Source organism: Gavia stellata, chromosome Z, assembly GCF_030936135.1.
Source record: "Gavia stellata isolate bGavSte3 chromosome Z, bGavSte3.hap2, whole genome shotgun sequence".
NCBI lineage: Eukaryota > Metazoa > Chordata > Aves > Gaviiformes > Gaviidae > Gavia > Gavia stellata.
The window spans coordinates 78,759,183-78,785,901 of NC_082637.1; the positions used below are offsets into that span (position 1 = coordinate 78,759,183).

The 26,719-nt window shown below is 44.1% G+C and overlaps 1 protein-coding gene across 3 annotated transcripts in view; it reads right to left on the bottom strand.

Annotated features, from left to right (window-relative positions):
• The window catches only part of PALM2AKAP2 (PALM2 and AKAP2 fusion), a 274,755-nt gene that overhangs the window by 225,203 nt on the left and 22,833 nt on the right, over nt 1–26,719 (bottom strand). For all 3 annotated transcript variants that reach the window (XM_059834278.1, XM_059834276.1, XM_059834275.1), the window contains exon 2: nt 417–497. In XM_059834278.1, coding sequence (XP_059690261.1) covers nt 417–497 — 81 coding nt within the window. The remainder of the gene's footprint in view (nt 1–416; nt 498–26,719) is intronic.

Here is a 26,719-nt window from a genome sequence, read left to right on the forward strand (position 1 = left end):
AGACTCCCTCTGCAACACACACACAAAACCTAACGACAGGCACCAGAACAATCCAACGCAGCTCTGCAGGCAGAAAGTGCTCACTGAAGTCATGCAGTGCACACCCAATCGACAGCAATTGGTGTCTTATCATTATGTATAATAAATAACAGCGTTTAACAAAAACAGCGCTGCCGTGCTGCCTGCGCTTACACCCTCCCGACTCCATGCTCCTAAGCTGTTTCTGCAACATGTTCCTGTGCATGAAACACACAGAATGAAAAGCAGGCAGGACACGATCACTGCGAGAGATAGGCTCCGGCAGTGAACGCTGCTTCATGTCGGAGTGGGCTCTTCCCAGCTTTCAGACGTGTGATCTGCATGTCTAATAATGAACAGATTTAGTCAATCCATCGTTTCTGGCATCAGTCCCTTACCTTGAAATGCTGCAGCTGAAGTATCTGGTCCTCAAGCTGTTGTCTCTTGCCTTCTATTTCTGTCTGCCTTTTCCTTTTCTCCTTGGAAAAATAATTTGAGAGAGAGAGAGAGAGAGAGAGATACCTCGTCAGAGAAACGGCGGCTTTAAGGGTAGCGGATTCATAAGAGCATGTAAGCAGTCAAACGCATCTGTACAGATGTCACCAGTCCCGTTTCACCTGCTCCTCTGCCTGCTGGTATGCAAACAGCAGTGCCCTGGGAAGACGCCAGCCCCAGACTAGCCGGTCGCTCGCCAGCAGGAGAAATTCTCCTTGCTCGCTCCCAGCAGCCGGAGCAGCAACAGAGTGCACAGTCCCAGAGGAGGGGAGAAAACAGGCATAACAGCTCAGGGAGAAGTTAAAGGGACAAAGATGTGCTTTTGCATTTGAGATGTTGGTCCAAAACCACGGATTGCGTGGTGCAATTGTGTGACAGTAAGGTGACATGAAAGCGGTGGGAGGCATCACGGAGGAAGGGAGCTAGGTTGCAGACTGTGTTTTTGCCTGGTGAGGTTGATGGTAAGGCTTTCCCTGGGCTCAATGGGGAGAAGGTGTTTCACCCAGATTGCACGGGGTTTACCTGCAAAGCAAATGGGGCAGATAACCCCCCAGCTGGCTTTCTTTAAAATTCAAGCCACCAGCACACAACAGCAGCTGGCCCTTACCAGTTCCCAGAAGCTGGGCTGACCGAGTGGCACCAAGGACAGCAGGGTCATTTCCACAGCTGAGGGTCTTCACGGTCACGTTCATGAACATTGCCACTCGTCTGTGCCCAGGCTGTTCCCTTCAGGAGGCAGCAGGCTCTCTCAGTATTTCAAGAGGAGAACAACCTGCTTTTCTCCCCTGCAACACCTTCCTCTTACGAAGGGTCAACTGTTTGCCTTTCATAAGCCTTCTGCACCTTACGAGGAACGTTTCTCCTCACCGACCCCCAACCTGGATCAGGTTCCCTCTCCTGGAGGTCTTTTCTCATGATAGATTTTGCAACCAAGACAGAAACACTGAACAGTAAATGGAGGCAGTCAAATAAGTGTACCAGCCTCAGTTTTTACTGGAACAACAGTTTTTATTCCCTGCCTGTGAAAGCATGTTTTTGTTATTTAAATATTTCAGTAGCTGTAAGGTTGGGCTTGAAGACATTTGGGGATTCCTTAAATCCCCAAAGTAATTTTTATGTCTCATTTCTAGGTGCCTTACCGATGCTCTGGGAATTCTCTGCTTTCCAGGGATTTCAAACCTTCATGCCTCGTCCTCAAGGGGCATACGATAAGATGCTGCCTATGCAGAAATTAATTGTGTTTATATTGGACCTCAAACCAGGGCATTTTGAGTGAAAGAATTACATTTACAAGGAAGAACAGGAAACTTTTTTTTTTTTTTAATACCAGGCTCACTCAAAACAAAGCAAAACATGGAGCCAGATAACTGTCTGGACCACTCCTGCTGAAGAGTGAGACATCAGAACGGTGATGGGAGGGCTGGAGTAATGAACCCAGAAGAGGCAAAGTAGTCAAATGATGCATATGTCAAACAGTTTTGTAATACACTGCACACTCTTGCATGCTGATTTTTTGTGTATATCTACATCTACACAAACACACTTCCCACTGTCTGAAGTATGTAAGAATGATACTGCTGAACAAAAATATTCTCCTGAAGTTGTTTCAGAATAGGAAAACTGGCTTTTTGAATAACTAAAATGTCACAAACTGTGCCTGTCTTCAGCTGAAAACTTGACATCTAACTGCTCTGTACTTGCAGAAGATAGTTTGCATTTGTGCACACGCAGGCATACAAAATTTATGCATGCACCTTTAAAAATCCTTCCTTAAAAAAAATCGATAGTCTATGGATCATCCCTCCTATCACTTCTCCAGTCCTGATCTCCCCTTTGCATTTTTGAATGGAACAGGGTATTGGATGGCTCAGGGGTTAAAAAAACCCAGCATTGTTCAGGGATTTCTCTTGCCATTTTCTTCATTCTGCAATATTAACAGTGTACTTTGGAGACTGAAAAACAGAATTTGTTCTTTGCTATTTATTTCCTCAAATAGCTGGTCAGTCAAGGACCGGAATAAAGTAGTTCTAAAAGCTGTTCCAGTTAATGGCCTAATATTCTCAGAATAAGGATAATTCTGCCCTGTTTGTGCCAGCTGGCCAGATGACAGAATGTTGGATTTCGCATGTGTAGGCATTAACACCCCACATCTGACACTCCATAGGCCAGCATAAGGCACCTACATCTTCACAGTTAACTGACCTACATTTATATGTGTGTATACACATACATATGTTTTTATATATATACATGTATTCTACCCTTCACAAAAACTTTCTCGCTAAAACACGTGATGGAAGTCATCACAGTACCTCCTCTGGCTGGTTGTGTCATGTTTTATAGTGGATGTGACAAGACAACCTTATAAAATATAGATGGAAATGTCTTTTCTTTGTGAGAAAGGGAAAGCACTTAGAGTATTTTCCCTGTAGGCAGCAACACAGCAGGCACTAAAATACTTGAACTACTTACTAACTGGTGGGCTTCTGTGGAGTTAAGTTGTAATAGGGCTCACGTTTCCATTTCACTGGCTTTCAGGCAGCCTGACTGCACGCCTCTACCCTCTGATTTTGTACCACAGATATGGCTGAAGACTATGACAGCAAAACTATTTTTTTTTCTCTGAAGATTGCGTGAATTGCAGCATTGGAAATGAGCTATCAGGACATTTCACCTTCAGGTCACTAGATCACATCCAGTTTAGGTTTCTCCCAGCCACTGAAGGTTGTGACTATATGTGTTCCTAGTTAATATGGGTAAGGTCTGAAAAAACATGGTAGAAGACTGAACTGGCTGACAAAAATCCCATCAAAATCAGCATGCCAAGGATTTTAGACATTCAGTAGATGAAAAACCAGCCCCCACTTAAGCAGGGTCCTGATTCAGAACTTTACTGAAAACACTGGGATGTAAAGCACACACACACACACGAGCATTTGTTAAGGCAGTTTTCTATGTTGAAGCCAGTAAATGTTCCTCATTACTCTGTTCATCTACTTATAGATATCTTTTTTCCAAGTATGCCTGCTAAGTTACTAATTTACTAATGGTCCTGGCACCAAGAAAATGACGTGCTCACTTTAAACAAACAGGTTCACTCTGGATGGCTTCAGTTAAATATATGTCCCCCTCCATCACTGCTTCAGCTAGCAGTTAAGACTAATCACCCCCAAGAAGTAACCCCCAAGAACACCCCTGATCTCCATCCCCCGGGCCAGGATGCATGGAGCTCAAGCCATAGGGAGAAGAGAGAAGCCAGGGGGAAGCTTGGGTGTATGCAAGATGATGGATTTTGTACAGTTCCTGCACTTTTTGAGGGGGCTAGTGAAAACTGTTGGCTGGGATGTCAAACACGCACATGCACCTTGAAGCTATTCTGTGGACACCAAGTGGTGTTTTTTTTCAAGAAGTGAAGGGATTAGAGAAACTACGTTGAAAAGAGGTGGAGAAAACAAGCACTGAAGCCAGTTTGATTGTGAGTGTGGTAGGTTTAGAAGAAAAGATTTGTATCTATCATCTGAGGTGTGCTGCTTTATTGAGTACAGATACTCATCACGGATGGTTACCTTTCCAAAATGGTAGAGGAATACCATTTGGGAGGTACACCCAGGACGCTCTAAATGGATGTTTACAAATACAATAAGAATCAAACCTCACATCCCTCCCTTCACCAAAAAATACTCAGAAAATGTGAAAAGTATTTGCTTTTTTTACTCACAGACCCAAATGATGGGAAAAGAACATAGGTCAAATGACAAGGTTACTCCCACCCTGAATCCTGTTCAATGAAAAATGGGATTTGTACTCAGGCGTTCACACATGGATGTGCAACATGGAAACTATAAATTTATTTCCTTTTCCAAGAAGCTTGACTACAGAAAGGAAGTGATAGCTGCTTAGCATTAAAGGTAGCCAGTGCCACCTTCCTACTGGTAAAAACCAAATATATCAGATAATCAGTAGGACCCTATCCACTTGGAAGAGAGAGAAGTGTTGGGAGGACAAAATGGAGATCTGTAAAACCGTGAGTGGTGGCATGGAGACAGCCAATGGGCATCTACTGCTCACTCTGTCTTCCTCTGTAAGAAAAAAAGGGGCATCAAATGAAACTGGACAGGGCAGGTTTGAAGACAAGGCATGGGTGTGCTGTGGATATCCTTGTCTCTGGATGCTGTGGGTGCTAGAAGGTGATTGGGGTCCCAGGATATCTCAGGACAGTCAGAGGGAAGGAATACTGCGAGGGTTACTACACAAACTGAAATGACATCTGTTTCAGGAAGCCCCTGAACCACAGATGGTTTTGAGGGTGTAGAGGTACTTTGTTAAGTTTTTATATGCTTGTCCTTCTCTCATCCTTATCCTAACACCATGGATTTTTCATTCATCAGAGAAGAGATGCAGGAGTTTTTGTCTGAATCTTGTGTTGCATTTGATCAAAATAACCTACAGTTTAGTGTCAGACTTGTCAAACTGTTGCAGTCAAAAAACCCCAAACAACCACAAACCAACAAAAAAAAACCCCAAAGCAAACATAAGACCTTGAAAGAAACAAGTCATACCAAAATGCTTCTCTTTGACACTGCAGTTACAGAATACTTCAATTTTCCATTACAAAATCATTTTCCTTCTTGTTTAGAAATCTGCCTGCACAGTGTGGATGTGATATACAGTGTGGATGTGACACAGAGATTATTCAGCTTACAGAGTTATAACCGATGACAAACATGCACCTCTAAACTGTGTAAATCCTTGGGGCAGTAAAGCCTTGGTAAAGTCCTCTGCTCCCCTTGCACTGGCAGAAGAACCTGATTTCTTTGGTTTAAAGCCAGCTCAGATATGTGCAAAAAGCACTCTATGGATCAGCACAGAAACTAAACACAATTTGACTGACCTCACCGGGAAAATACATGCCCAGATCTAACAGCAGGCTAAGGCTTATGTTGCAGGTATCCAGAAGAACATGGTGGGAAAAACAAAAAAGTACCCAACTCAACAAAACACCTGATGGGGATCTTGTGACCCTTGAGCAGACAGGCAGCATGACACTGGAGGAGCTACCACCAGTAGTTTCAGTGAAAAGGTTTCCCATTGGCTTCATCCTGCATGCCAAGCAAGTGTCCAGCTCGTTATGGAGGAGCAGGTGAAAAAGGGTAAGCTCCTGCCTGTTGTGCCAATGCAAAACAAAAGCACCCAAAAAATGGCATAGATGGAGGAAAATTATAGCCTGCTTCAAAGCAAGGAAAAGAGATACAAAGAATTGTCTTCAAAGAATCACGTGAATTTCTTCAGCAAGACATTATTTTCTTCACTCTGCACAGTTGGCAGATACTATTCCCTGTTTATTTAAAGCTCACAGATTTTTAGGGCAGTGAGTAAGGAAACAAACAAGCAAAAGAGCTGCTGACACCTCATTTTTCTGTTTCCAGTTCAGGGACATCCAGAACTTCAGGAGAAAAGGAGCATCTGGGTTCTGCTAACGATTTCGACATGCAGTTAGCATAATCCCAAGAAATCACTCCTCATGGAAACTGAAACTTTCACCAGGGTGGTAGTTTAAATGACCATCTTCACTGTGGTGACTTCACAACTCTCAGTAGTGAAAACAAATCTGTAAATTTGTTTCCTCTTTCATGGGTCAGCAGTAATGGTTCATAGGAAAGAAAATATTAAGAAAGTCAGGAGACTAATTTTCTCCCTTTTTTTCTCCCCCCCCCCCTTTCTTTTTTGAAGAGTGGGAAACTCTCCTGACAGCAACCATCCCTACCAGTTGCAACGATGCAGCCCAGTACTGGCAGCACTTCCCAAAATGCAGTTCTAAATATTTTCTGCTGTTGTAAACAGTATACAATAGAAATCACAGCACCAGAAGAGGCAGGATGCAGAACTGAAGCAGAGACACTGTTATGGCAGAATAAACACGCCTCAAAGGTTGGTGGCAGCGTGCCTGCTTCTTTTGGATCCCCAATGCCCACTTCCATTACTTGCTGCCAGTATAAGAAAGTGAAGCCCATCATCCTGCCAAGTGTATCAAACTAGATCACCATATGCACTGGCATGAATGTGCTTGGTGAAAATCTTGTTGTTATGGGTAGCCACACAGCCTTCATAATTGCAAGCTGGAGGCTTGTCTGGTCTCCTGTTTTGAGCAGTGGGAAACACGTGTTGTTTCAGATTATGGGAAATGACTCGTCCTGCATCTCCTCTCCTACCCTGCTCCCGGCAGTACCAGAGTCTGTACAAAACCATTTCTGAGATCCGTTTTTCTTTGCGGTTATACATCCATAACACATCAATGTAAGCTATTGGCTTTGCTCCCTTAGGCATTTTCCTGCAAGACCCTCTCTGCCCCAGTCCTCTGAAACCTGTAGCCATCTGGCTAACCTTTGTTAACATGAGCTAGGGACAGTTTCCCTGTGTCTGTATACTGGAATCCAGCTTCTGAACTTAAAGAAACTGGACTCTGTACTCCTATGTAGCATCTAAGAAACTGCCACCCTTTCTCACTCTTACAGTCTCCCTGTGCAGAAGGCTTATTACATAAAGAACAGATTCATGATTTCAAATGTCCTAAGTGCCTAGGACCTTGGTGGCTCACCTTACTGGACCCTCTCCCTATCTGAACAAAGCAAATTGTACATTGGAAAGTTCTAGGTGCGATGCAGGGACAGCAGGCATCAAGATGCTGCTGCAATGCTTTCTATGTATCTTCCACATACCCACATATCTTACAACAAAGCTGTGGCCATTTCCATCACTCTGAGCAACAAGCAGATGGTTTATTTAGGAATGATCAACAGGAGCTCCCAGTTGCACAGGTGGAGCAGATAAATGCCTGAGGTGAGCAGGTGAAACCCACCTAAAAGATAAGGGCTGGGTTTAGCTCTCTGCCTCATGCTTGCTCTTTCCACGGTTGTATGCACAGCAGGAAGCTAAGAGGAGATTTGAGACAAGGTGAACAGTTAATGATCATGTATGCCTTTCACCTCCTTTCTTGTGAAACTGGTTTAAACTGGAGATTGCTGTCACAAGGGTTTATTCCCATTAATTTGACAGCTTGCCACAGCATGCAAGAAATGTCTTGGCATGTTGGTTTTGGACACAGAATGAACTTAATTCACAGAGCCAGACCCCAGCCGGGGAGTAAGCAGAAGAGCCTGGAAGTTATGGAAATGCTTTGTTTCTCATATAGTGAACAGGCTTCTGCTTAGGGATCTGGACGGGCTGAATCAATAGGCCGAGGCCAATTGTATGAGGTTTAATAAGGTTAAATAATTGTATGAGGTTTAAATCTCCTTCTATGACCAGGTGACCAGTCTAGTGGATGAGGGAAAGGCTGTTGACGTTGTCTACCTGGACTTTAGTAAAGCCTTTGACACTGTCTCCCACAGTGTTCTCCTGGAGAAGCTGGCGACTCGTGGCTTAGACAGGTGCACTCTTCGCTGGGTAAAAAACTGGCTGGATGGCCGAGCCCAGAGGGTTGTGGTGAATGGAGTGAAATCCAGTTGGCGGCCGGTCACAAGCGGAGTCCCCCAGGGCTCAGTTTTGGGGCCGGTCTTGTTTAATATCTTTGTCGATGATCTGGATGAGGGGATGGAGTGCTCCCTCAGTAAGTTTGCAGATGACACCAAGTTGGGCGGGAGTGTTGATCTGCTGGAGGGTGGGAAGGCTCTGCAGAGGGATCTGGACAGGCTGGATCGATGGGCCGAGGCCAATTGTATGAGGTTCAACAAGGCCAAGTGCCGGGTCCTGCACTTGGGTCACAACAACCCCATGAAACGCTACAGGCTTGGGGATGAGTGGCTGGAAAGCTCCCCCACAGAAAAGGACCTGGGGGTGTTGGTCGACAGCCGGCTGAAGATGAGCCAGGAGTGTGCCCAGGTGGCCAAGAAGGCCAACGGCATCCTGGCCTGTATCAGAAACAGTGCGGCCAGCAGGAGTAGGGAGGTGATCATGCCTCTGTACTCGGCGCTGGTGAGGCCGCACCTCGAATCCTGTGTTCAGTTTTGGGCCCCTCACTCCAAGAAGGACATTGAGGTGCTGGAGCGTGTCCAGAGAAGGGCGACGAAGCTGGTGAGGGGTCTGGAGCACAAGTCTGATGAGGAGCGGCTGAGGGAACTGGGGTTGTTCAGTCTGGAGAAGAGGAGGCTGAGGGGAGACCTCATCGCTCTCTACAACTGTCTGAAAGGGGGTTGCAGAGAGGTGGGTGTTGGTCTCTTCTCCCAAGTGATGAGTGACAGGACAAGAGGAAATGGCCTCAAGTTGCGGCAGGGGAGATTCAGACTGGATATTAGGAAAAATTTCTTTACTGAGAGAGTGGTGAAGCACTGGAACAGGCTGCCCAGGGAGGTGGTGGAGTCACCATCACTGGAGGTATTTAAAAGATGTGTAGATGTGGCATTTAGGGACACGGTTTAGTAGTGGACTTGGCCGTGTTAGATTAGCGGTTGGACTCGATGATTTTAAAGGTCTTTTCCAACCTAAATGATTCTATGATTCTACAAGGCAACGGCAGAATCACTTGCAGAGAGCTGAACCCTCAAGGTGAAGAAAAAATCCTCTCAGGCCAGAAATACACTGGCTTTCATTGCAGCCTTTCATACCTTTTCTCCAGTAGTGAGTGTCAGAGAAGTTATTTGCTTACGTACAAGAATGGGGTGATTTGAATGAGACAGAGATACAGCTCCAACTTAAGAGCTCCAGGTAAAGGAGCAAACGTTTCTGATCTGCAGCCCTCTTTCTTGCTGATTTTGTCACTTGTATGCAGAATAACAGTTCTTGGGATGGGGAAGACACTCGCAAAATTAATTTTCTCCATTTCATCTCACCCTTGCATAAGGTCGAAGGATGGGTTTCTCCTGTGCTGACCTGCTAAAGCAAATAGAGTATCTCTGTGTCCATGTGTGCATTGCCTGCAACTCAGAGTGGAAGTAAAAGAATGGTAATAATCATCCTGTGTGTTTGGGACACCAAAGGAGGAGTTCATTCACTTGGAGCCCTGTAGGATACACTCCTGTTCAGGGATTCTGAATATGAACATTTCATGACTGCCACAAGCCCGCTGCCAATATTATACCTGAGACTATGCAGGACAAAGCTGTCCAAGTGGAGAAAGGATCATCTCTGGTGAAGACAACAATCCACTAAGGGGTTGCAGCAGACACTTCAGCTGTCCTGCACTCTTATAATAATAGCTCCCTGGTCACAGAATGCATCCACCATGATGCACACAGACAATGCCCGCTTAATTAAAATCACCATGCATCTCAAACAACAAATAAAAGAATGGCACTGCTCCCAGAATGACAGCTCTTAATAAAAAATGAGGAACGCGGGAAGGAATTTCCTTTTGAAAAACTCCCTCATTAGCATTTTGAAAGGGGACACAATGGAAAAATGTCTCATTGAGACAGTGAAGTAAAACTATTTTAGGAGAAAACATGGTTCCTCTGATATGCCATGGGGAAATTCCCACTTTGGTGGAGCAGTCATGCCCATTTTGATGCAACCAAGACTTTACCTGCAATATCCTCCTTTCACTGAATGCTACTGGGTCACCAGAAGCAGTGTTTCAGGTCTAACACAAGCCATGTGCATTTTTGACTGGGCTACCATCATAATGAGTCCTTCAAGTATGAAAAGGTTTAGTTGACTTTTCTTCTTTCCTCCCAGGTCTGAACTGAAACTGAACATGAGCTGAGACCCAGAGATGCTGTTTCCCTTCAGTTGCTGACAAGAATAAAGCCACACTTTCCTATGCATTTACAATTTGATCAATGGTGTCAGGCTCTTTAATGGCTGCTGAGAGGTGACCAGGGTCACTGGAGTGTAAGTATCTTTTCTGGGAGATGCAACAGTGTATCAAATGGGTGTCCTATGAATGCCAAATTCCCACTCCTGATTAATTCCACATCAGCGTTTCCAAAACTTCAAAGTGTTTACACTAATCCTAAAAATGGGTAAGACCTCAGGACCACCTGAGTCCTGTAGTGACCTTCTCTGTGGCATCAATTATTTCTGGAAAGTGCTCAAAAGACTGTACAGAGCACACTGTTAGTATAAATCATGAAATAGACAGATTTATTCCTTACTCTGGATAATCCTTAATACCAGTCATAAATGACAGGCAGCTGAACTTCATCACCTAGTGCCTACTACAGCTAACCTACAAGGTCATGTGTATAGCTTGCTAGCACTGACCTTATTCTACTGCAGCCTGAGCCAGATGGAAAATTCAGTGTCTTCATCTAGAAAATTATTTTTCTTCCTAAAAATAAGGTGGAATTTTCTAGATAATGTTGCATAGAACAAATTCTGAAAATTCTTCTATTTTCTCTAGAAAACCAGCAAAATTCTGAAAGAAGCTACTTTTAATCAACTATTTTTTTCAGTATTTTTCTTAAAAATATATTTTTGGTTAAAGTATGTTAAGCAGACTTTGATCTAAGTTTTTATTTATAAAAATATACAACAAGGAGTTTTCTTTAGGTTAAGTAGACTATTTATAGAAAACCAGTTCATTAACTCTTCCTACTCTCATGTTGCCACTAATTGGCCCTGGTTTAAATCCATGCTGTTCCATGTACATCCTTTCACTGTTTGCTACTGAAAAGGAGAAAGGCAGGATTTGGTCAGTATGGGCTTAATTTCATCACATTTCCACAGCTCCAAAGAAAATAGTGTGTCTCTTTTTTACCCTAATGTCCCATCCACTCCTTAAATATATCTTCATGCTGCCAAAAAAGACATTGTAAAGCTTGGGGAAACATCTCTGATTGCAGCAACATGCTGAATGTGTAGAGAAACACCTATACAAGGCTGATCTTAACATACAAAGCAGGTGCTGATCGTAACATTATGACAACCATTAAGGAATTTCTAACTCTTGCATTAAGAAATGAAAAATAAATCACAAAGATTTTAAGTCAAGTCATCCAAGATGAAGCTGTGATTCCTTATTCTGGTTTCCCCTAAGCAAGAGCCTGGTGAGGATTTTTACACGTTATTTTTCACTTGGTGAGAACTTGGTGAAATCACCAAGACTGTGATTTCAGCAGAGTTCATTTTCCCTCTTTATTCAGTTTAATTGCACATATGACAGACATCCCCACTTCAAGCAACTTAAACTTTTGCAAGACACAGAATATGAAGTGGGAAGAAGAAATGGGATTTTCTGTGGTGGAAAGGGGACAAACTGATCTGGCTGGTCAGCATGCAGCAATAGCCAGGACCTGTAGGGACGACACTGGCGCTAACTCTGGTACTTGAATCACATCCAGCTTTTTGCCTGTTATTTTCAAAGTAATGGTAGAAAATACCCAAATGAAGGAACTAATACATAGAGCTGGGCTTTGTGTTTTAATCCTTATAGTCTGGCTGTATTAGCCAATTATTTCAGAGTCTCAGTGCCTCACATCAAAATGTTTTTACTGCGGCTTCCTCCCTTTGCTTGTGAGTGGGGTAGCTTGCCTGCTCACACTGAGCCTTTCAGCGCTGACCTGCGTAGCACCATGCCAGATCTCCTGGTGTCGCAGGACTGTGCTTAGTAGCTCCACTCTACAGGGCTCCTCTGTTGCTGAGAAGCGCTTCTTGTCATTTGCAAGATAAAGTTATTAGCTCAAAACCCTTTCTTTAAGCTTTTGTCTAATGTTGGTCATGAGCTAAGGATACTCACATTGTCTGATGCTCAGGGATCTGCTGGCATAAATTGCAGTTGCTGGTGTGTTTGAGTCCTAACTTCTACATTCAGGAAGGGAAAGACTGGCTTGTTTTACACCAAAAAGAAAGAGGGAGAGAAACTCCCCTACAAGGACAGGGGGATGCAATCGAGAGCCTGAGACTTGACACCTTCCAGCTGCCAGTATCCTTTCAAATTGGTGACGCTAATGAGATGATACACTAGTTCACAAATCACCGTTCTGGCTAAGTTTCCCTTTCTTTCTGAAGAGGCTGTAAGGGGCTGGGTTCCTCTTGCTTTTTGACCAGCCTTAAAGATCCCATACATTTGCACCTTGTGAAGACCCACACAGGTCTGAGAGGGCACCAGTGCCCCTCTTCAGCTGGGGGGCAACTTCCTGCTGAGTCCCAGAGCCTGATGGGGCTGCTGGACATGCCATCCCCACCTCCTCTCCAGTTCATCAGGGGAGTCACATTACTCCAACATGAGACCATAGAGAGACCAGAGACCACAAATGATGAATGCGATTGTGACTGAGAGGGTGGATACATCTATGTGCTTGGCAAGAAAAGCATGCTCAGTGTGTGACCTGAGTATGCTAAAAATCCTACCCAGCCTCGGCCTTGGCATCTTGCCCATGCAGCACATAAAAGAACTGGCTTCATCTCCAACCAGCTTACTTCTGGAAAGCTTATTTAATCTGACAGGTGTAGGATCACATGCCTCAAAACTGAACCTTAGCAGTATGCAGGAGGTATTACTGCTATGTCATTCGTTTAGGTCAGGCACCCCAATGCTTTCTTCGTGAATAGGAACAGCTGGGACATTACGCTACAGATTGCATAACAAATTCATCTGCCAGCCTTCTCCCTGCACCATTGAAGGCAGAGACCACCCTGGTCCCAGCAACATGAACAGTCCCCACAGCAGCTTCCCATCAGCGTGTAACCTTAAGTAAGGAGGAACGGGTAAGCACATGAAGCCTGCGACACATGCCCACTTGGCTCTCCCAGGACAGGTTAGCTGCAGATCCTCAAGGCAGGGTGCTCGCAGCTGCAGGTCACAGTGGCTTCGGGCAGGATGCAGAGGAGCACACAGTGTCAGTCTGCTGCGCCGATGGGGGAGACCCAGGGCAGTGCAAACAACAAAACACAGTCTGGCTCCGACTGCTTTGAACTCCAGAACCCAGATGCATTTATAAATGGGCAAATTTCTGCTGTGCTGTTGAAGGTTCCAGCCTCCTTCAGAAAACTGCCTGCATTTCTTTGTGATTAGAATCCCTACTGTGAGGTGTATTTGGGAATTCACAGCTTCAAGGTCATCTCAGAGTCCAGTATGACTGCTGCGTGGTTTGTGTAGGTTTGTCTGCACAGGGGCTTGGGGTGTGTGTGGGGTTAAAGCAACAGAGCCCATACAGTTTGCATGAATTTCACACTTAGCTGACACACCTGACAGGTTTATAAAACTGTCAACCATTTGAATGGCTTATAAAACAGCAAACATGGTGCAAAAAAAAAAAATAACATGGAGATACCAGAAGAGGCTTCAGGGATGTATCTTGATTACTGCCTCTTCCTGCCCATCTCCTCCAGTCAGAGCAATGCAGACTCTTCTCCTAAATCCCAACAAGATGCCACGTGAGTACTGTTTACCTGCTCCTGTGAACTCCTCTGTCTTTGACTGGGCTTTCTGGAGATCTCAGCACTGAGGAATTCTTATTATTCTATAACCTCAGATTTTTGAAACAGCTTCTCTCCTCCACCCATGGGCATTTCTGTCAGTTTTGGTCTTCTGTTAGCTTGAAAATACATCCCTGCAACAATTCCTCCCAGGAAGCGGAAGGAGGGAGAGGATGCAACTGCAGATGGATCCCTCCCAAAAGTCATATTCTTTCTTCCTCCTATCATTACTCCAACCTGATGTACAGGACACACTATTTTGCACAATTGAGCTTCCTCAAAGAAGGCCAGATCCTTCTCTGCGGCTGCCCCAGGAGGTTTATCACCCTTCCTTCAGGCTTTATCTTTTTAAGATGGGTAGCTTAGTCACCTCCAGGCATTTAGGCAACAAAAAATCAGTGAATAGTCATCATTTGCTGCTGTCTTCAACCTGTTGATCTGCATATCCCTGTAGAAGTCCCTGGTGAAGGACCTGTTTTCATTCAGGTCTGTGTGGAATGTGTATTTCTCTTCACTTTGCTCCTGAACTAAGGTGCAAAATACAGCTTGTGGGCAGGTTGTGATATTTTATATGGTTTGTACCTTCCGATCTCCTGCAGAAGCCTGCAGAAGAAGTGAAGGTGTGATCTCCTAACAGAGAGAGAGGCTGCACCCTTGAAGCCATAGCACAGCAGAGCACCAGGCTCTGAGGACCCTACCCCACTGCCTCTCCGTGCAGCCTCTCTTCAGCCTGAAAGACATCCACAAGGGAGATCTCTGACCTTCTAAATGGAAAGACCGTAAGAAACATGCTCAAAAGGCAAAAGATTTTGAAGGTTGTTGGCAAAGAGAGATGGAAAGCACCACATAAATTCAAGCACCTGCCTCTCATACCCTAGTGTAAGGTCACTTTGTCACTGAATTGAACACGGTATTTACTCCACACTTGTGCTAAACTAAATCAACCACCTTTGTGTATGCCCCCTGCATTTAACAGCATGGTGATAAATTTGGGGACCAAAAGCTACCTTGCTCTATGAACTATATTTAATGGGGTCTGCCCTTGGTGGCCAGGTTGCTCCACAGCTTCTGAGGAAATGCTGGCTTTGCTTTAGCAGAGCTGGCTGTGCCAGCTTATGGAGCAGAGACATGTAATTTCTGGGCACGTTACTGGCAAAGCTCCTCAGACATACTCTGTTACATTGGTAGAGTGCTCATATTGTCTCTTCTTTCAGCTAGAGGAAAAGGAAAAAGGAGACAGGCAGAGGGACAACAACAAATCCCTACCTACCTAATGGGGAACATGTGCTAGAGCAAGGTGAGAATCAAAACTCGTATTTTAACTAAGCTAAAGCCAGTTTTTCTGAGAAACACCCAGAGTTTTTCATCTCTTCATGTTTTCAAGAAAACTGCTGGCTCTCCACTGAACTACTTACATCTTCCACACAAAGCTAATTACAGTTTGATGGCTGTGCTGCGACCTGAAAAGCTGGCTCATTGCAGAGGCCGAGTGGGACATGATTACAGGCTTGGCCACGATGCTGCACACAATTGACTCACATGTCTTTGCAGAAACCTGCAGAAGGGGATGCAAAACCAACACCCGAATTCCACTAAGAAAAGACATACCCAATGCTTTTCCAGGGATAACAGGAAAGTCTGGGAAGACAGCTGGGAATTTATTTCCATGTACAGAAGATAAGATGAAAAATCCCCCTCCTCTGTGCATTAGCACTTCTGTGAGATGTAATTCAATTATCCCTCACAAAGAAGGAATCTGGGAGGTTTTTCATGGAGGTCTGAATGTTAGTGGACCACTCATCCTGCATAGGCATGAGCTGCTGAGGTCTGTACGAAAGGCGGTTCCCACAGCTCAGGTCAGCATCACACTTGGCTGCAAGTTCCCACACGGGACGGGACCAAATATTCCATATGAGCAGAGGAGTCAGAGGCCTCAGTAAGATCATGTTAGAAAGATATTTCTTTTTTTGCTCATAGACAGTTTGGCAAAGCAGGGTTGGGCTCCGGACAGTATGTAGAGTGTTAACATACTCACTTTTCGTAAGGTCATTACAGAATCACAGAATCACAGAATCACTAAGGTTGGAAAAGACCTGTAAGATCATCAAGTCCAACCATCAACCAAAAAAACCCCACCACCATGCCCATTAAGCCATGTCCCACAATGCCACGTCCACACGTTCCTTGAATACCTCCAGGGAGGATGACTCCACCACCTCCCTGGGCAGCATATTCCAGTGTCTCACCACTCTCTCAGTAAAGAACTTTTTCCTAATATCCAGCCTGAACCTCCCCTGGTGCAACTTGAGGCCATTTCCTCTTGTCCTGTCACTCTTCACTTGGGAGAAGAGACCCACACCCACCTCTCTGCAACCCCCTTTCAGGTAATTGTAGAGAGCGATGAGGTCTCCCCTCAGCCTCCTCTTCTCCAGACTGAACAACCCCAGTTCCCTCAGCCGCTCCTCATGAGACTTGTGCTCCAGACATAACCACTCCATCCTTGACCACTGCTGCCAGTGACTGCTGTTTCTTTGGTGGCCTCTTTGGATCTCTGAATCCAGGGCAGAGACAGCACTACCCATGCTCTCTTGATTGGGCTTCCAACTGCTCCGCCACCAGAGATGGGAAACTTTATTCTGCAAGCCTCTTGTGGCAGATACAGTCTCTCTGCTCTATATTTGTACAAAATCTAGCATGAAGAGGTACTAGTTCCTGCCTGGGGTCGTAATGTTATGACAGCAACAGTCTCACAGCCAGACCTAACCACTGTGCACAAGAGTTCTGTGGAAACTAAATGGATTCCCAAATCCTGAGCCCAGATGGATCAAAACCTGGTATTTCGTGAATTTTTGTGGGTCAGATCCTTGGACAGGTATCTTGCAGAGATGTAGCTTCATGTTCCTCCAGGAAGAAAGAACCAGAATGTACCTGAGCTTTTCCTCCTGTCACATTTCAGTATGTGAGTACAAGCACAGCAGAAGCTCAAGGAAGAGCACATAGTGTTTGTCATTAAACATTAACCATATTCAGCACTGCTATAGACAGACACTGATGAAATCAGGATGTTTTCTAACTGTCAGGGGAAAAGATTCCCGAGGTGGTGGCTCATAAAAGCAGGGAGAACTGATTTTCCACAAAGACCTGCTCAGGATTTATAACTTGTTTATATGCTTCAAGTATATAATTCAAGTTTTTTTCTGTTGAAGGACACTAGTTTGACACCCTATCAAGCTCTAAGTAATAGTATAACTGTTAAAGAAAACAGTAGTACTTCAAGTATATTATCACTGGGATTTTCAAATGGCTTCACCCATTGTCTTTAACATGAACAGGATGAGGTCACTGTTTGCACATCTGCAGTGCATGCTCTTCCAGTGCACCAGAATAAACTTTACAGACCAGATCACTGACCTGGCAAACATCTGCCTTCTGTACCACTGAAATCATCTGTGATCCACTTTTGACAAGGGTCAGCTTGCTTGCAAAATCACCCCTCTGTGCAGCCCCTAGAAAAAATAGATTTTCCCCATCTGTAGACTACAGTCACAGCAACTAAAACGTTAAAAACGACAAGTTGTAAGAATAGCTACATACCACAAAGAAGAAAGGGCAGAGCACTAAGCTTTTACAGCAAGCTGAGTTTTGCTTGACAGAGCAGGCACACTGCTGCTAAAATCACGTCATGGCAAGACTGCTAGTAGTGACGCTACTGAATTGCAAGCTTCTGTCGCTGAAATGCTGGGAGTTTCCTAGGTATCCCTCCACTGAAGCGAAGACCGATTTACAGAAGTGCTCCAACAAGACAGTTCACGATGAGTTCACTGCCGAGCAGATTGCTCTGCAAGATGCAGCCTGAAGGTGAGGTGCTATTGATCAGTTCAAGCCACTCTATCTGTGCTCTCCACAGTCCCCTGAAAATCAAATGTACAAAACTCCCTGTTGCCAGGAAGGGATGGGGAAAGGGAGACCTGCATCCCCTGTTTGCCAGCAGACAGCCTACAACAGCTAACAGGATGGACTCCCATGAGCATGGATGGGGGACGGGGTGTGCTGGTAACAATCACTAGTATCACAAGCTCTTTCATTATTATGAATTAAATTTATGTCTGAAGTGCAAAATCGCTGGATTCCACTAGAGGAGAAAGCGTTTCATCTGCAGGTGTCCACACTTTCTCAGTCTGGGCTTGGTGGGAAGACAAAGACCTGACCCCTTGCAACCCTCCAAAAAACCCAAACACAAGCCTTCTTCCATCTAGCTTTTGCTAGTGAAAACAAAACCTAAATCATCATATTCCTTTGACTAGTGTTATGTAGGGCAAAATGCAATTTGTAATTTAGGCTAGTACTAAACATCAGCTGAAAGGAAAGCCTGGAGAGACAAGAGTTTTGAGTTTACTTTTGCCAGGTGGAAGAAGAGCTGTAAGCATCATAATATCTAGGAGCTCCTTCCAGAGATATCTCTACACAAAATCTGGCTCGTGCTTCTGCTCTGGGGAAAAAACTAGCGACTTAAATAAACCTCTTCCTGCTTACCCCTGCAGTGAGCACAAGCACTTAAAACCACCGCTGACCACTATGGAGCAGAGCACTTTGGTGGAAAGAAGGAAAAAAACCATATAAATGACAGACTAGAAGGTACACATTGTAGAAGGAAGATTTTTAACCAAAGGTTAGGAAACCAGTGCTCTTCCACCAGCTGCCTTCAGGCCCGAGATCTGCTCTGCTCTGTACTGTGGTAAGCATCAGCTCAGCAACACTACTGAAAAGAGCAAGATCTTTCTTAGAACATTTCTTTGGGTCCGAGCAATCCTACACAATCACACATGCTCCCTTATATGACCTCTTTCTCCATAACATGTTAAACATGGTTCTCAAGGTCCTTGCTTGCGAAATAAAGGTAATTATTTAGCGTAACTCTGCAAAGCACATACTTGGTCTATCATTTGACTATAACAACTATGCAGAAGAGTTATGGGCAGCTGGAACACAGCAGAATCTTGGTTGCCACCTGCAGAATATATAGTTTGCTCCCCATAATCTACCCCTTTTCTTCAGGAGCTTCTACTTCAATGGCAGAAAGCCAAGGGAGAACCCAGTGTAATGCAATACAACATTTGTTATTACTGCCTCCTTTGCCTCAGTCTTCCAGGCCTGAATTACAGGAGATTATTCTGGCACAGTGGCTGGTAACAGCTGGACCCCATGTCACTCCCCTGTGCAGGAATATATCTCATAGCACAAATTGTCATTTACTTCCAGATGATATCTGGCCAGGCTGTCGTGACATTGAAGGTAAGGGAAAACGCTTGAGGGGTCTCTACTTTTTTGCATAAGCTACTCACGCCTTGGGAAGTTGCACAAGGTGAGAAGAGCCGCTGGGAGCCATGCTGAACTCTTTTCATCACACAGCAGCATGGCTGGAGGGAAATACCCTGAGGTATCAACGATGCAGAGAATTTCAGCTCCAAAGGGGAATCAGTGGGAACACTTGAGCTCCTAAAATAGGAAACTTAAAAGAAATTCTGATTCCTGGAGCCATGATTTCTTTTCTGGTCTGCCTTTGGAGCTGCACAATGCTATGCTGTTCCTTGCAGATAAGATTGTGTTTCATCCTTAACAAATATAATACATGCATAAAGGCAACAAGCATAATTCTTCTGAGTCCCTCCCCACATTATTATTCTTTAGGAGCCAATGTAGTTAACTAGGTTGGAGTATAAAATGATGATCCATAGAGTTTGCTTCCTGCTGTTGGTTTAGCACTTCTACTATTTTTAGCACTCTTCTGAGAACTGGAAATATGTTTTGATAAAGATACCATCTCCTAAGCAGGGACACGACGAGTGAATCAGTCTATTCATATTAATGTCACGAGAATCATCACAGCCAAGCCAGTGCAGGGCAAAGGTTTCTGCAATGCATGTTTTCTGTTTGTTACCAACAATCTGTTCTGTTTGTGTGAGGCAATGAAGGGATCGGGCTAGACTCTGAGGCCGTGTGTATCCACACTTTAATCCCATTGCCAGGGCTTATGCCTCAGGTCTGTACTTTACTGGAAGATGGCTGTTTGTTTTCCTGTAGCTAACTATGGTCAGAGCTGGGTAGTCTATAGAACATGCAGCTCACATTCCTCCTGGAAGGCATTTTGTGAGCTGCAATTTTCTCCAGCAGTCTTGAAGACGGATTTAAAATTTCCACAGGCAAAAATCTTGGTCCTGCTCTGCTCAGCATAATAGAACCATATTTCGTGTTAAGTCTTTTGTGTTCAAGGTCTTTCAAGTTTTGGAAATTATAAGATGGGGGATATAAAAGCACTTCCAAGAGCAAAATGCTTCATACAGACAAAAAAGACTGGCAAATACACTTGGATTACAAACATCTATTTCACGGCTCGCATCTCAAAATAGTATTTTTCCTGAACCTACCCCTTCTCCTAGTCTTCAGACAACCCCCTACCCTCATAAAACTTACTAACAGAAGAAAAGGACCCATGGACAAACACACATCGCAAGTGAAGAAATGACCAAGACAAGGCAAATTTCACAGCACCTGTCAATTTTCCCAATGGCCCACACTATAATTCCTTTACTTACTGAAATTCATTTTTGGTATTTGTTTGAGTAATGCAACTCAGAGCAATGGTTCATATGTAGCCTGAAGTTTATTACGTCCTTTTTCCTCACCTGAATAAGGTTTTGTCTGTTTTTTTTTCAGTGGTATCAGCTGGCGCAATAAACTTTGCCTTGTTTCCTTCTAACATGTGGATGCAGGCATATGTGGTCGTGAATAGATACATAGAAGCTTCCAGAAAAGTCCTGCTAAATTGCAGAATTACTGTCCACCTATAACACACTGCAGTATCAGCTTGTTTTCCCTTTTTCATGAGCAGAATTACTCCCTGATAATCTGCTTTAAATGCTGAGAAAAATGTCGAAGAGTCTGCAACATAAGTCAGCTGTGCTGACTTCTGAGTACTCACCTATGTTCAGAGCGCACCAGACTGGAACTAAACACAGCCAAGGACTGAACCCCTTTTTGCAAATGGGCCTGTGCTCATAGTGCTTAAAATAATAATAAAAAAGGGACCTCGCAAAAATTCAAGGCTTTCACTTTTTTATCATGTATTTTCAGCATGGCCCTACTTTGGCTGAAAAATGCAACGCGTTAGTGTTACCTGGCAACACTGAAGTACCCTATGGCATTCTTTATGGGCCACTGGATGGCACTAGCATCCAAAATATCGCTGCCAACCCAGGATTTGTTTGGCCAAGGAAAAAACCTTGGCTCTTAAAAAACCACTCGAAACAGCAGCCCCTTAGCAGTCTGAAACAATACTTCCATCTCCACCAAAACTGCACAGGCCAGAGGAAAAGTGACCTAAACCACTGCAAAATATGTCACTTCATTGTTTACCATAGTTGCACACAAGGAATTTGGGCTGCACCAAATCTCTTTTGGGATTTGTGGCCATAATGCTGTATTTGAAAAGTAATTTAAGACATGGATTAATTCTGTTATCTGTTGGATGGATGCAGCTTCTTATGCATTGGGTTAGGGGAGCAGAGAATAAATGCGAAAATAGTATGTTGCGATCTTCTGTTGATCCATGCATTAGAAATGGTCCACCTGCTCCTGCTCTATTAGTACTTGCATCAAACCCTGTGGGTTTTTTGTAAGCAAAGATGACCTTGGAATGTGGGGGAAATTATTCTGGACTAAAGTGAGAGAAGCAGCCTGCTGCTACCCATGGTCCAAATGGTGTTGATGGAGATGCTCACAGCAAACCTTCTCACTAGCATTTGAAGAATCAGGGTCTATATTTTCATTTCAGTATCTTGCCTTAGAAAAGGTGCTTGTTGTCTGACTGAGCTTTGTCCTTGATTTAGGGGTAAAATGGGAAAAGTTAATTCCCAACCCCCCCCCCCACCCCCCCACCCCCCCCACCCCCCGCAACCATGGAGATACCCTGGAGATGCTAGAAGTGGGACATCTCTCTCCAATGATCAACAAGGCATCTCTGGGTGTCTGGTGGAAATTACTTTAAATGTGGAGTCTGCAGAGCAGTTGTGGCTGACTGGCAAACTCGCTTCAATATGTCCACAGATCAGGGTCTCTGCCAAGTGCTTAAACCTCTGGGAGAAATCCATTCTTTCCAATGAAACTGCAGCCAGGGCAGCAACTTGCCACACTTTTGTACCCACTCAACAGGACTCATTCTTCACTTCGCTTCATATGATAAATAGGGAAAGCTGCCTTACATTTAATATTCTCAGGACAGATGCTAACTCCCAGTGAATGCCACGTTTCAAAGTGTGAACCTGTCTTTCAGCAACTACTTTGCCTGTAAAGAGCCAAAAGTAGCGGGAGAAGAAAAAGGAAGGAAGGGTGAAAGAAAAGATGGTAAGTAACAGTTGAAGCAGACAAAAGGGCTCTGTTTCTGAGCGCAAACGAAACACAGCTGGTTTACAGCTGCACTGTATTCCCCTAGAAGGTAGGGCACTGGGGAAATGCAGTAATGTGTTCATTACCATCACGATGGTACAACAGACTGGATGGACTGAATGGCCCTTTTCTCCAGTGCCCTTAAAAATGATAACAAAAAACCCATTAGTTCCCTGCAGCCTTGTGCGTCCCAAGACTGACTGTCACGCGGAGGATGGCAGGCAAACTGCTGCTTTGCTTTCAAGGGATGCACAGGCAAAAGGCTTGGAGGAACACCCCAAAACCTGATTTCAAGGGCTGACCAGAAGCATTTCAGACAGGGATTTGGAAGCAAATATGAGGATATTAAATCCTGCTGCAAAGCAAGCTGGAACTAATGGCAAGCTTCCCCTTGACTGGCTTGAGCCCAGTCTTCCTGTCATTTTCTTAAGCTCATGATGGCAAAGCCTGGCTCTCTACTTTTTTTCATCTCCACCTCCTTCCCTTCCCACCTGATGAATAATTGCATGAGCCTCCCAAAGGCTGCACACCGATTTCATCCTCGCCCCCCCCCCCCCCCCTCTCTCTCTCTCTCTCTCTCTCTCTTTTCTTGGCCCACACATTCATGTCAGTGCCTCTGTTTATCATTTCCTCCTTCCTATAATTATAATCAGAATTTGCTGGGATAAGATGTGGTGATTATATGTTCAAAAGCATTTAAAAACAAGTGCCCTGCTGTTCGTCTGCCCCACTTAAGGAAGCTCTTGCGCATTTGCGTGAGTCCCTCTGGCCTCCCTGAGATAGGTGTCTAGCTGCTGCTCGAAATGGGGCCATGGTCTATAAATTACAGTGGCACCAAACCTGAAAGCAAGCTCCCTGTGCACGTGTTTTGTTGTCTGAGACGACAGATGAAAAATGATAGTATTTGTTGCACAGAAACTACTCCTGAGACACAAAAGTCATTACTCCTGCAACAGAAGCAGCAGAGGATTTTATGCTTTTTCGTCAGGATGAAGTCTGGAGGCTCCTCCTTTGAGCTATTTAGCCTTTAGCACTATTCCTGATGTGATACAGTAGTCTCTCTAACTAGGCTCACATAAGACAAATTCTAGCAGCTATAAAAAGCTTCAAAAAGCGCAGCTATGAAACCCAAGAATGTAATTTTTCTCCCACCAGGAGTATATCATGAGCCACTCCGAGCGTGGATGTCAACAGCTCCTTTGTTGCATTCCTCCCAGAAGACTCAAAGCTGGGAAAAGTCAAAAGCACCAGCTTCCTCCTTCTGAAGTTGTGCAAGAGCCTTTGAGGTTTCGCTATTAGCAGCCTCCTTTTGCAAACTGTTTATTCCAAGGAACATTCATTCCCGAAGTTAAGGTCAACCAGGGGTTTCCCTAAGGCAGCTGAGCCACTGCCATCTCTGCTGGGAGGGCCCGGAGGGAGACGCGACTCCAGGATCACTGTCACGGGCATGTGCTGGAGACGCGGCACAAACCCAAAATCTAACTCAGAGCTTTGTAGTCCTAAGGGAAGATCATGTTTGACTCCAAAGATAAACAATTGCTTTCTGATCATTTCGAAAGGCAGGATAGCCATCTCTATGCCCCACTAAGCTCATTAGGGAAATATTTGGTTTATCTTCCAACAGGAAGAAGTTACACATGTGCTAGTAAGTTACATACTTAAAAGATGAACTTGAAGGCTTTTTCCTCTGTGCCTTTCCCACCGCTATTGCTGTGTGTGCAGCACAACATGTGATAGCAAAACTTTGCAGATAGAGCTTGTGATTTCCACCACGGGTAGGCTTGGAGACTTCCCTGAAAACAGACCTTTTAAACAAAATTAACTGATTCTAGAATAATAAAAAACCCATTTGTTTTCAGTTGCTTCACAAATGAAAACATATAATGACATTTCTCTAATTTCTCAGTGGCTAGGAATGTAACTGACACAGAGCTGGAGGTTTCTGCATGAGAGGAATATATGGACAATATAGATAGTGGCATTAGGAATAGTCATGTGGAAGCAGAAAGGCTTGAACTACCCTGTAGGCTGACAAATCCAATAGTTTTTGCAGGGATATTATCCAAAGAAGCTGTCTAACAGCTACCTGTGCATGAAACACATTTCCCTATAAATAATGATAACCGCAAAGCTCTTTTTGCTGCTCGGACTCAGTCCCAGGTCTTAAAAATGGCAACAAACCAGTTAAGCTACTGCAAAGACAGGGTATTTTTTCATCTTCTGTATCAAGCTTCCTCCACTGGTTCAGCTTTGCAAATAATTTCCAGCAATCAATCAAAAGACAAGTCTGTGGAACATTATCTTCTGTTTTCCAGATGTTCCCAGTCAAACTAACACTTGAATCTCTCCACCTCCTTTTCACTTGCTAAGTTTTGTTATTTGGGGGAGTCTTCACTTCATGTTGGGAAGGTACTCATGAAGATGGATAGTGGATGCACACATCTTCCAGCAACCATTTGAACTCCATTTTATACACAGAGATACTGATAGCATCCCCAGAGCAATGAAAGAAAATGCTTCTTCCCTTTACAGTTTTCAAGTGTCATGTCTGTTTTATCCTTTTAATTTGTTATCTAGGAGCAAATGTTATGTATTAAAAAAATCTCATTTTTCAAAGTAAAATTTGTCAGAAATTTTCATAAAGATTAATGCAATAAATGCAGAACATTCCAGATATATTTTGCACAGGACTCATATGCCTGGGGACCTCAGTTCTCACCTTCCAAAGCAACGGCCACTTAGGACCTATGTCTCGGTGGAAATGAAGGCACAGGCACATATCTGCTTTCCAAAGGACTTCACTGTTGCAGGAAATTACTGCTCACCAGCTGCTTATAACTGCCTTCTTGCCAGAAGCTACATTGCCCTGCAGTAACGTTTCTGCTCTGAGGCATCTGCTTCAAAGCAGTCAGCCACATTGGTTTAAATGGAGGAAACAGGTTTTCTGTTCCACTGGCTGTGGAGCCTCTACCAAAACGTGGTCCAGCATCTGGGTGTTGTCACCTCCTCAGGGCTGCAGCTGGGCCCAGAGCACCTGACTATATGCCTCTGCTCCTACACACTTTAGTTGCATTTGCATAGCAGGACTAATACACAAGGTATTCTTGAAAATGCTGATCCTTGTCCAATCCTAATGCCTCTGTGCTCAGCCAAGCACACTGCTGGCCCCACCACTTTTGTATAAGAATTTTCTCCATTTTGGTTCAGCTACAAAGATCTTAAGAGCCTGCATTAAGTTTTTCTAATTGCTATTTTTTAAAAAATTAACTCTTCTACAGTGCAGTCGGAGCACAGAGTATATGATCTGCAATCAGTACCTAAGAAATATCACAGTTTCCTTTACAGCACACATATGTACTACTGTCCATGGCACGGCTTTACAGCGTACAAAAGGGAAATTGTATGGGCTTGCTGTTTTCCCCCATTCACTGTCCCTTTTAAGTGCTTGGACAGTGTATTCAGCCAACCCATGTGATGGTGAGAAAGTAACAGCAGGTAAGCTAATAGGTGCCTGCTCTCAGTTTCTTGCAGAAGCCTTCTGAAATGAGCCGGTGACCACAGTCTGACATCATGTGTGTCAACAGCCCTAGCAGCAGAGGTGCTTGGGGTGTACACCACACAAATTCTGGCTAGCCAAAATGAAGATGAGATCCTCTAAGTACATTTGCATACATCATTCTCCTGGATACCATAAAATGGCATGTTTGTTACTTTTAAACAAATACTGCAGATTTAAAACAACTGAGTTTCCCTCTACTGCCATTCCAATCTAATCCTACTAAAAATTAAAAATTAAGCAAATTTTGTCTCCATTATGGTCTAGGATTCATAAAAGGTTGGATTCTTTAACCTCCCTGACATGCTTTGTTAACACTTGTCAGTCCCTGTCAAACAGGAAAGCAAAATTGCATTAGAAAGGGACAGTTTCCAACCCACAACGTCCCCGGTATACAGAACATTGGATGTTATGAGGTTTCTACGCCATACTGAATCATCGCTTATGGCTGGCCACTTCTTCACCAGACCCAATGGATCTTACTGAGCAGACATTACACTACTTTTATGGTCTGTTTTAGAGTCTGTGACCCCCTTAGGGAAGACCTGCTACAGCAGATCTGCAAAACAAACTGGCCTGTGGGTGACATGCAGCCCAGAAACTCAATTCTGTGTTTCATCACATGGTACTTGTACAGCAGGGAAATTATCTATGTGGCTGTCTTATAAGATGGACTGACAACAAAGAGCTATTAATGAGCACATGGTATGTCTCAAGTGGGGGCCACTGTAGGAATTAAAACTTAACATTTTTACTTCTAAGCTATTCCACAAGTCATGTTTGTATTTCATATTGTCACAATGTCTAATCAAATATCAATCAGTAACAAAGAAACAATTTTTTTTACAGTAAAAA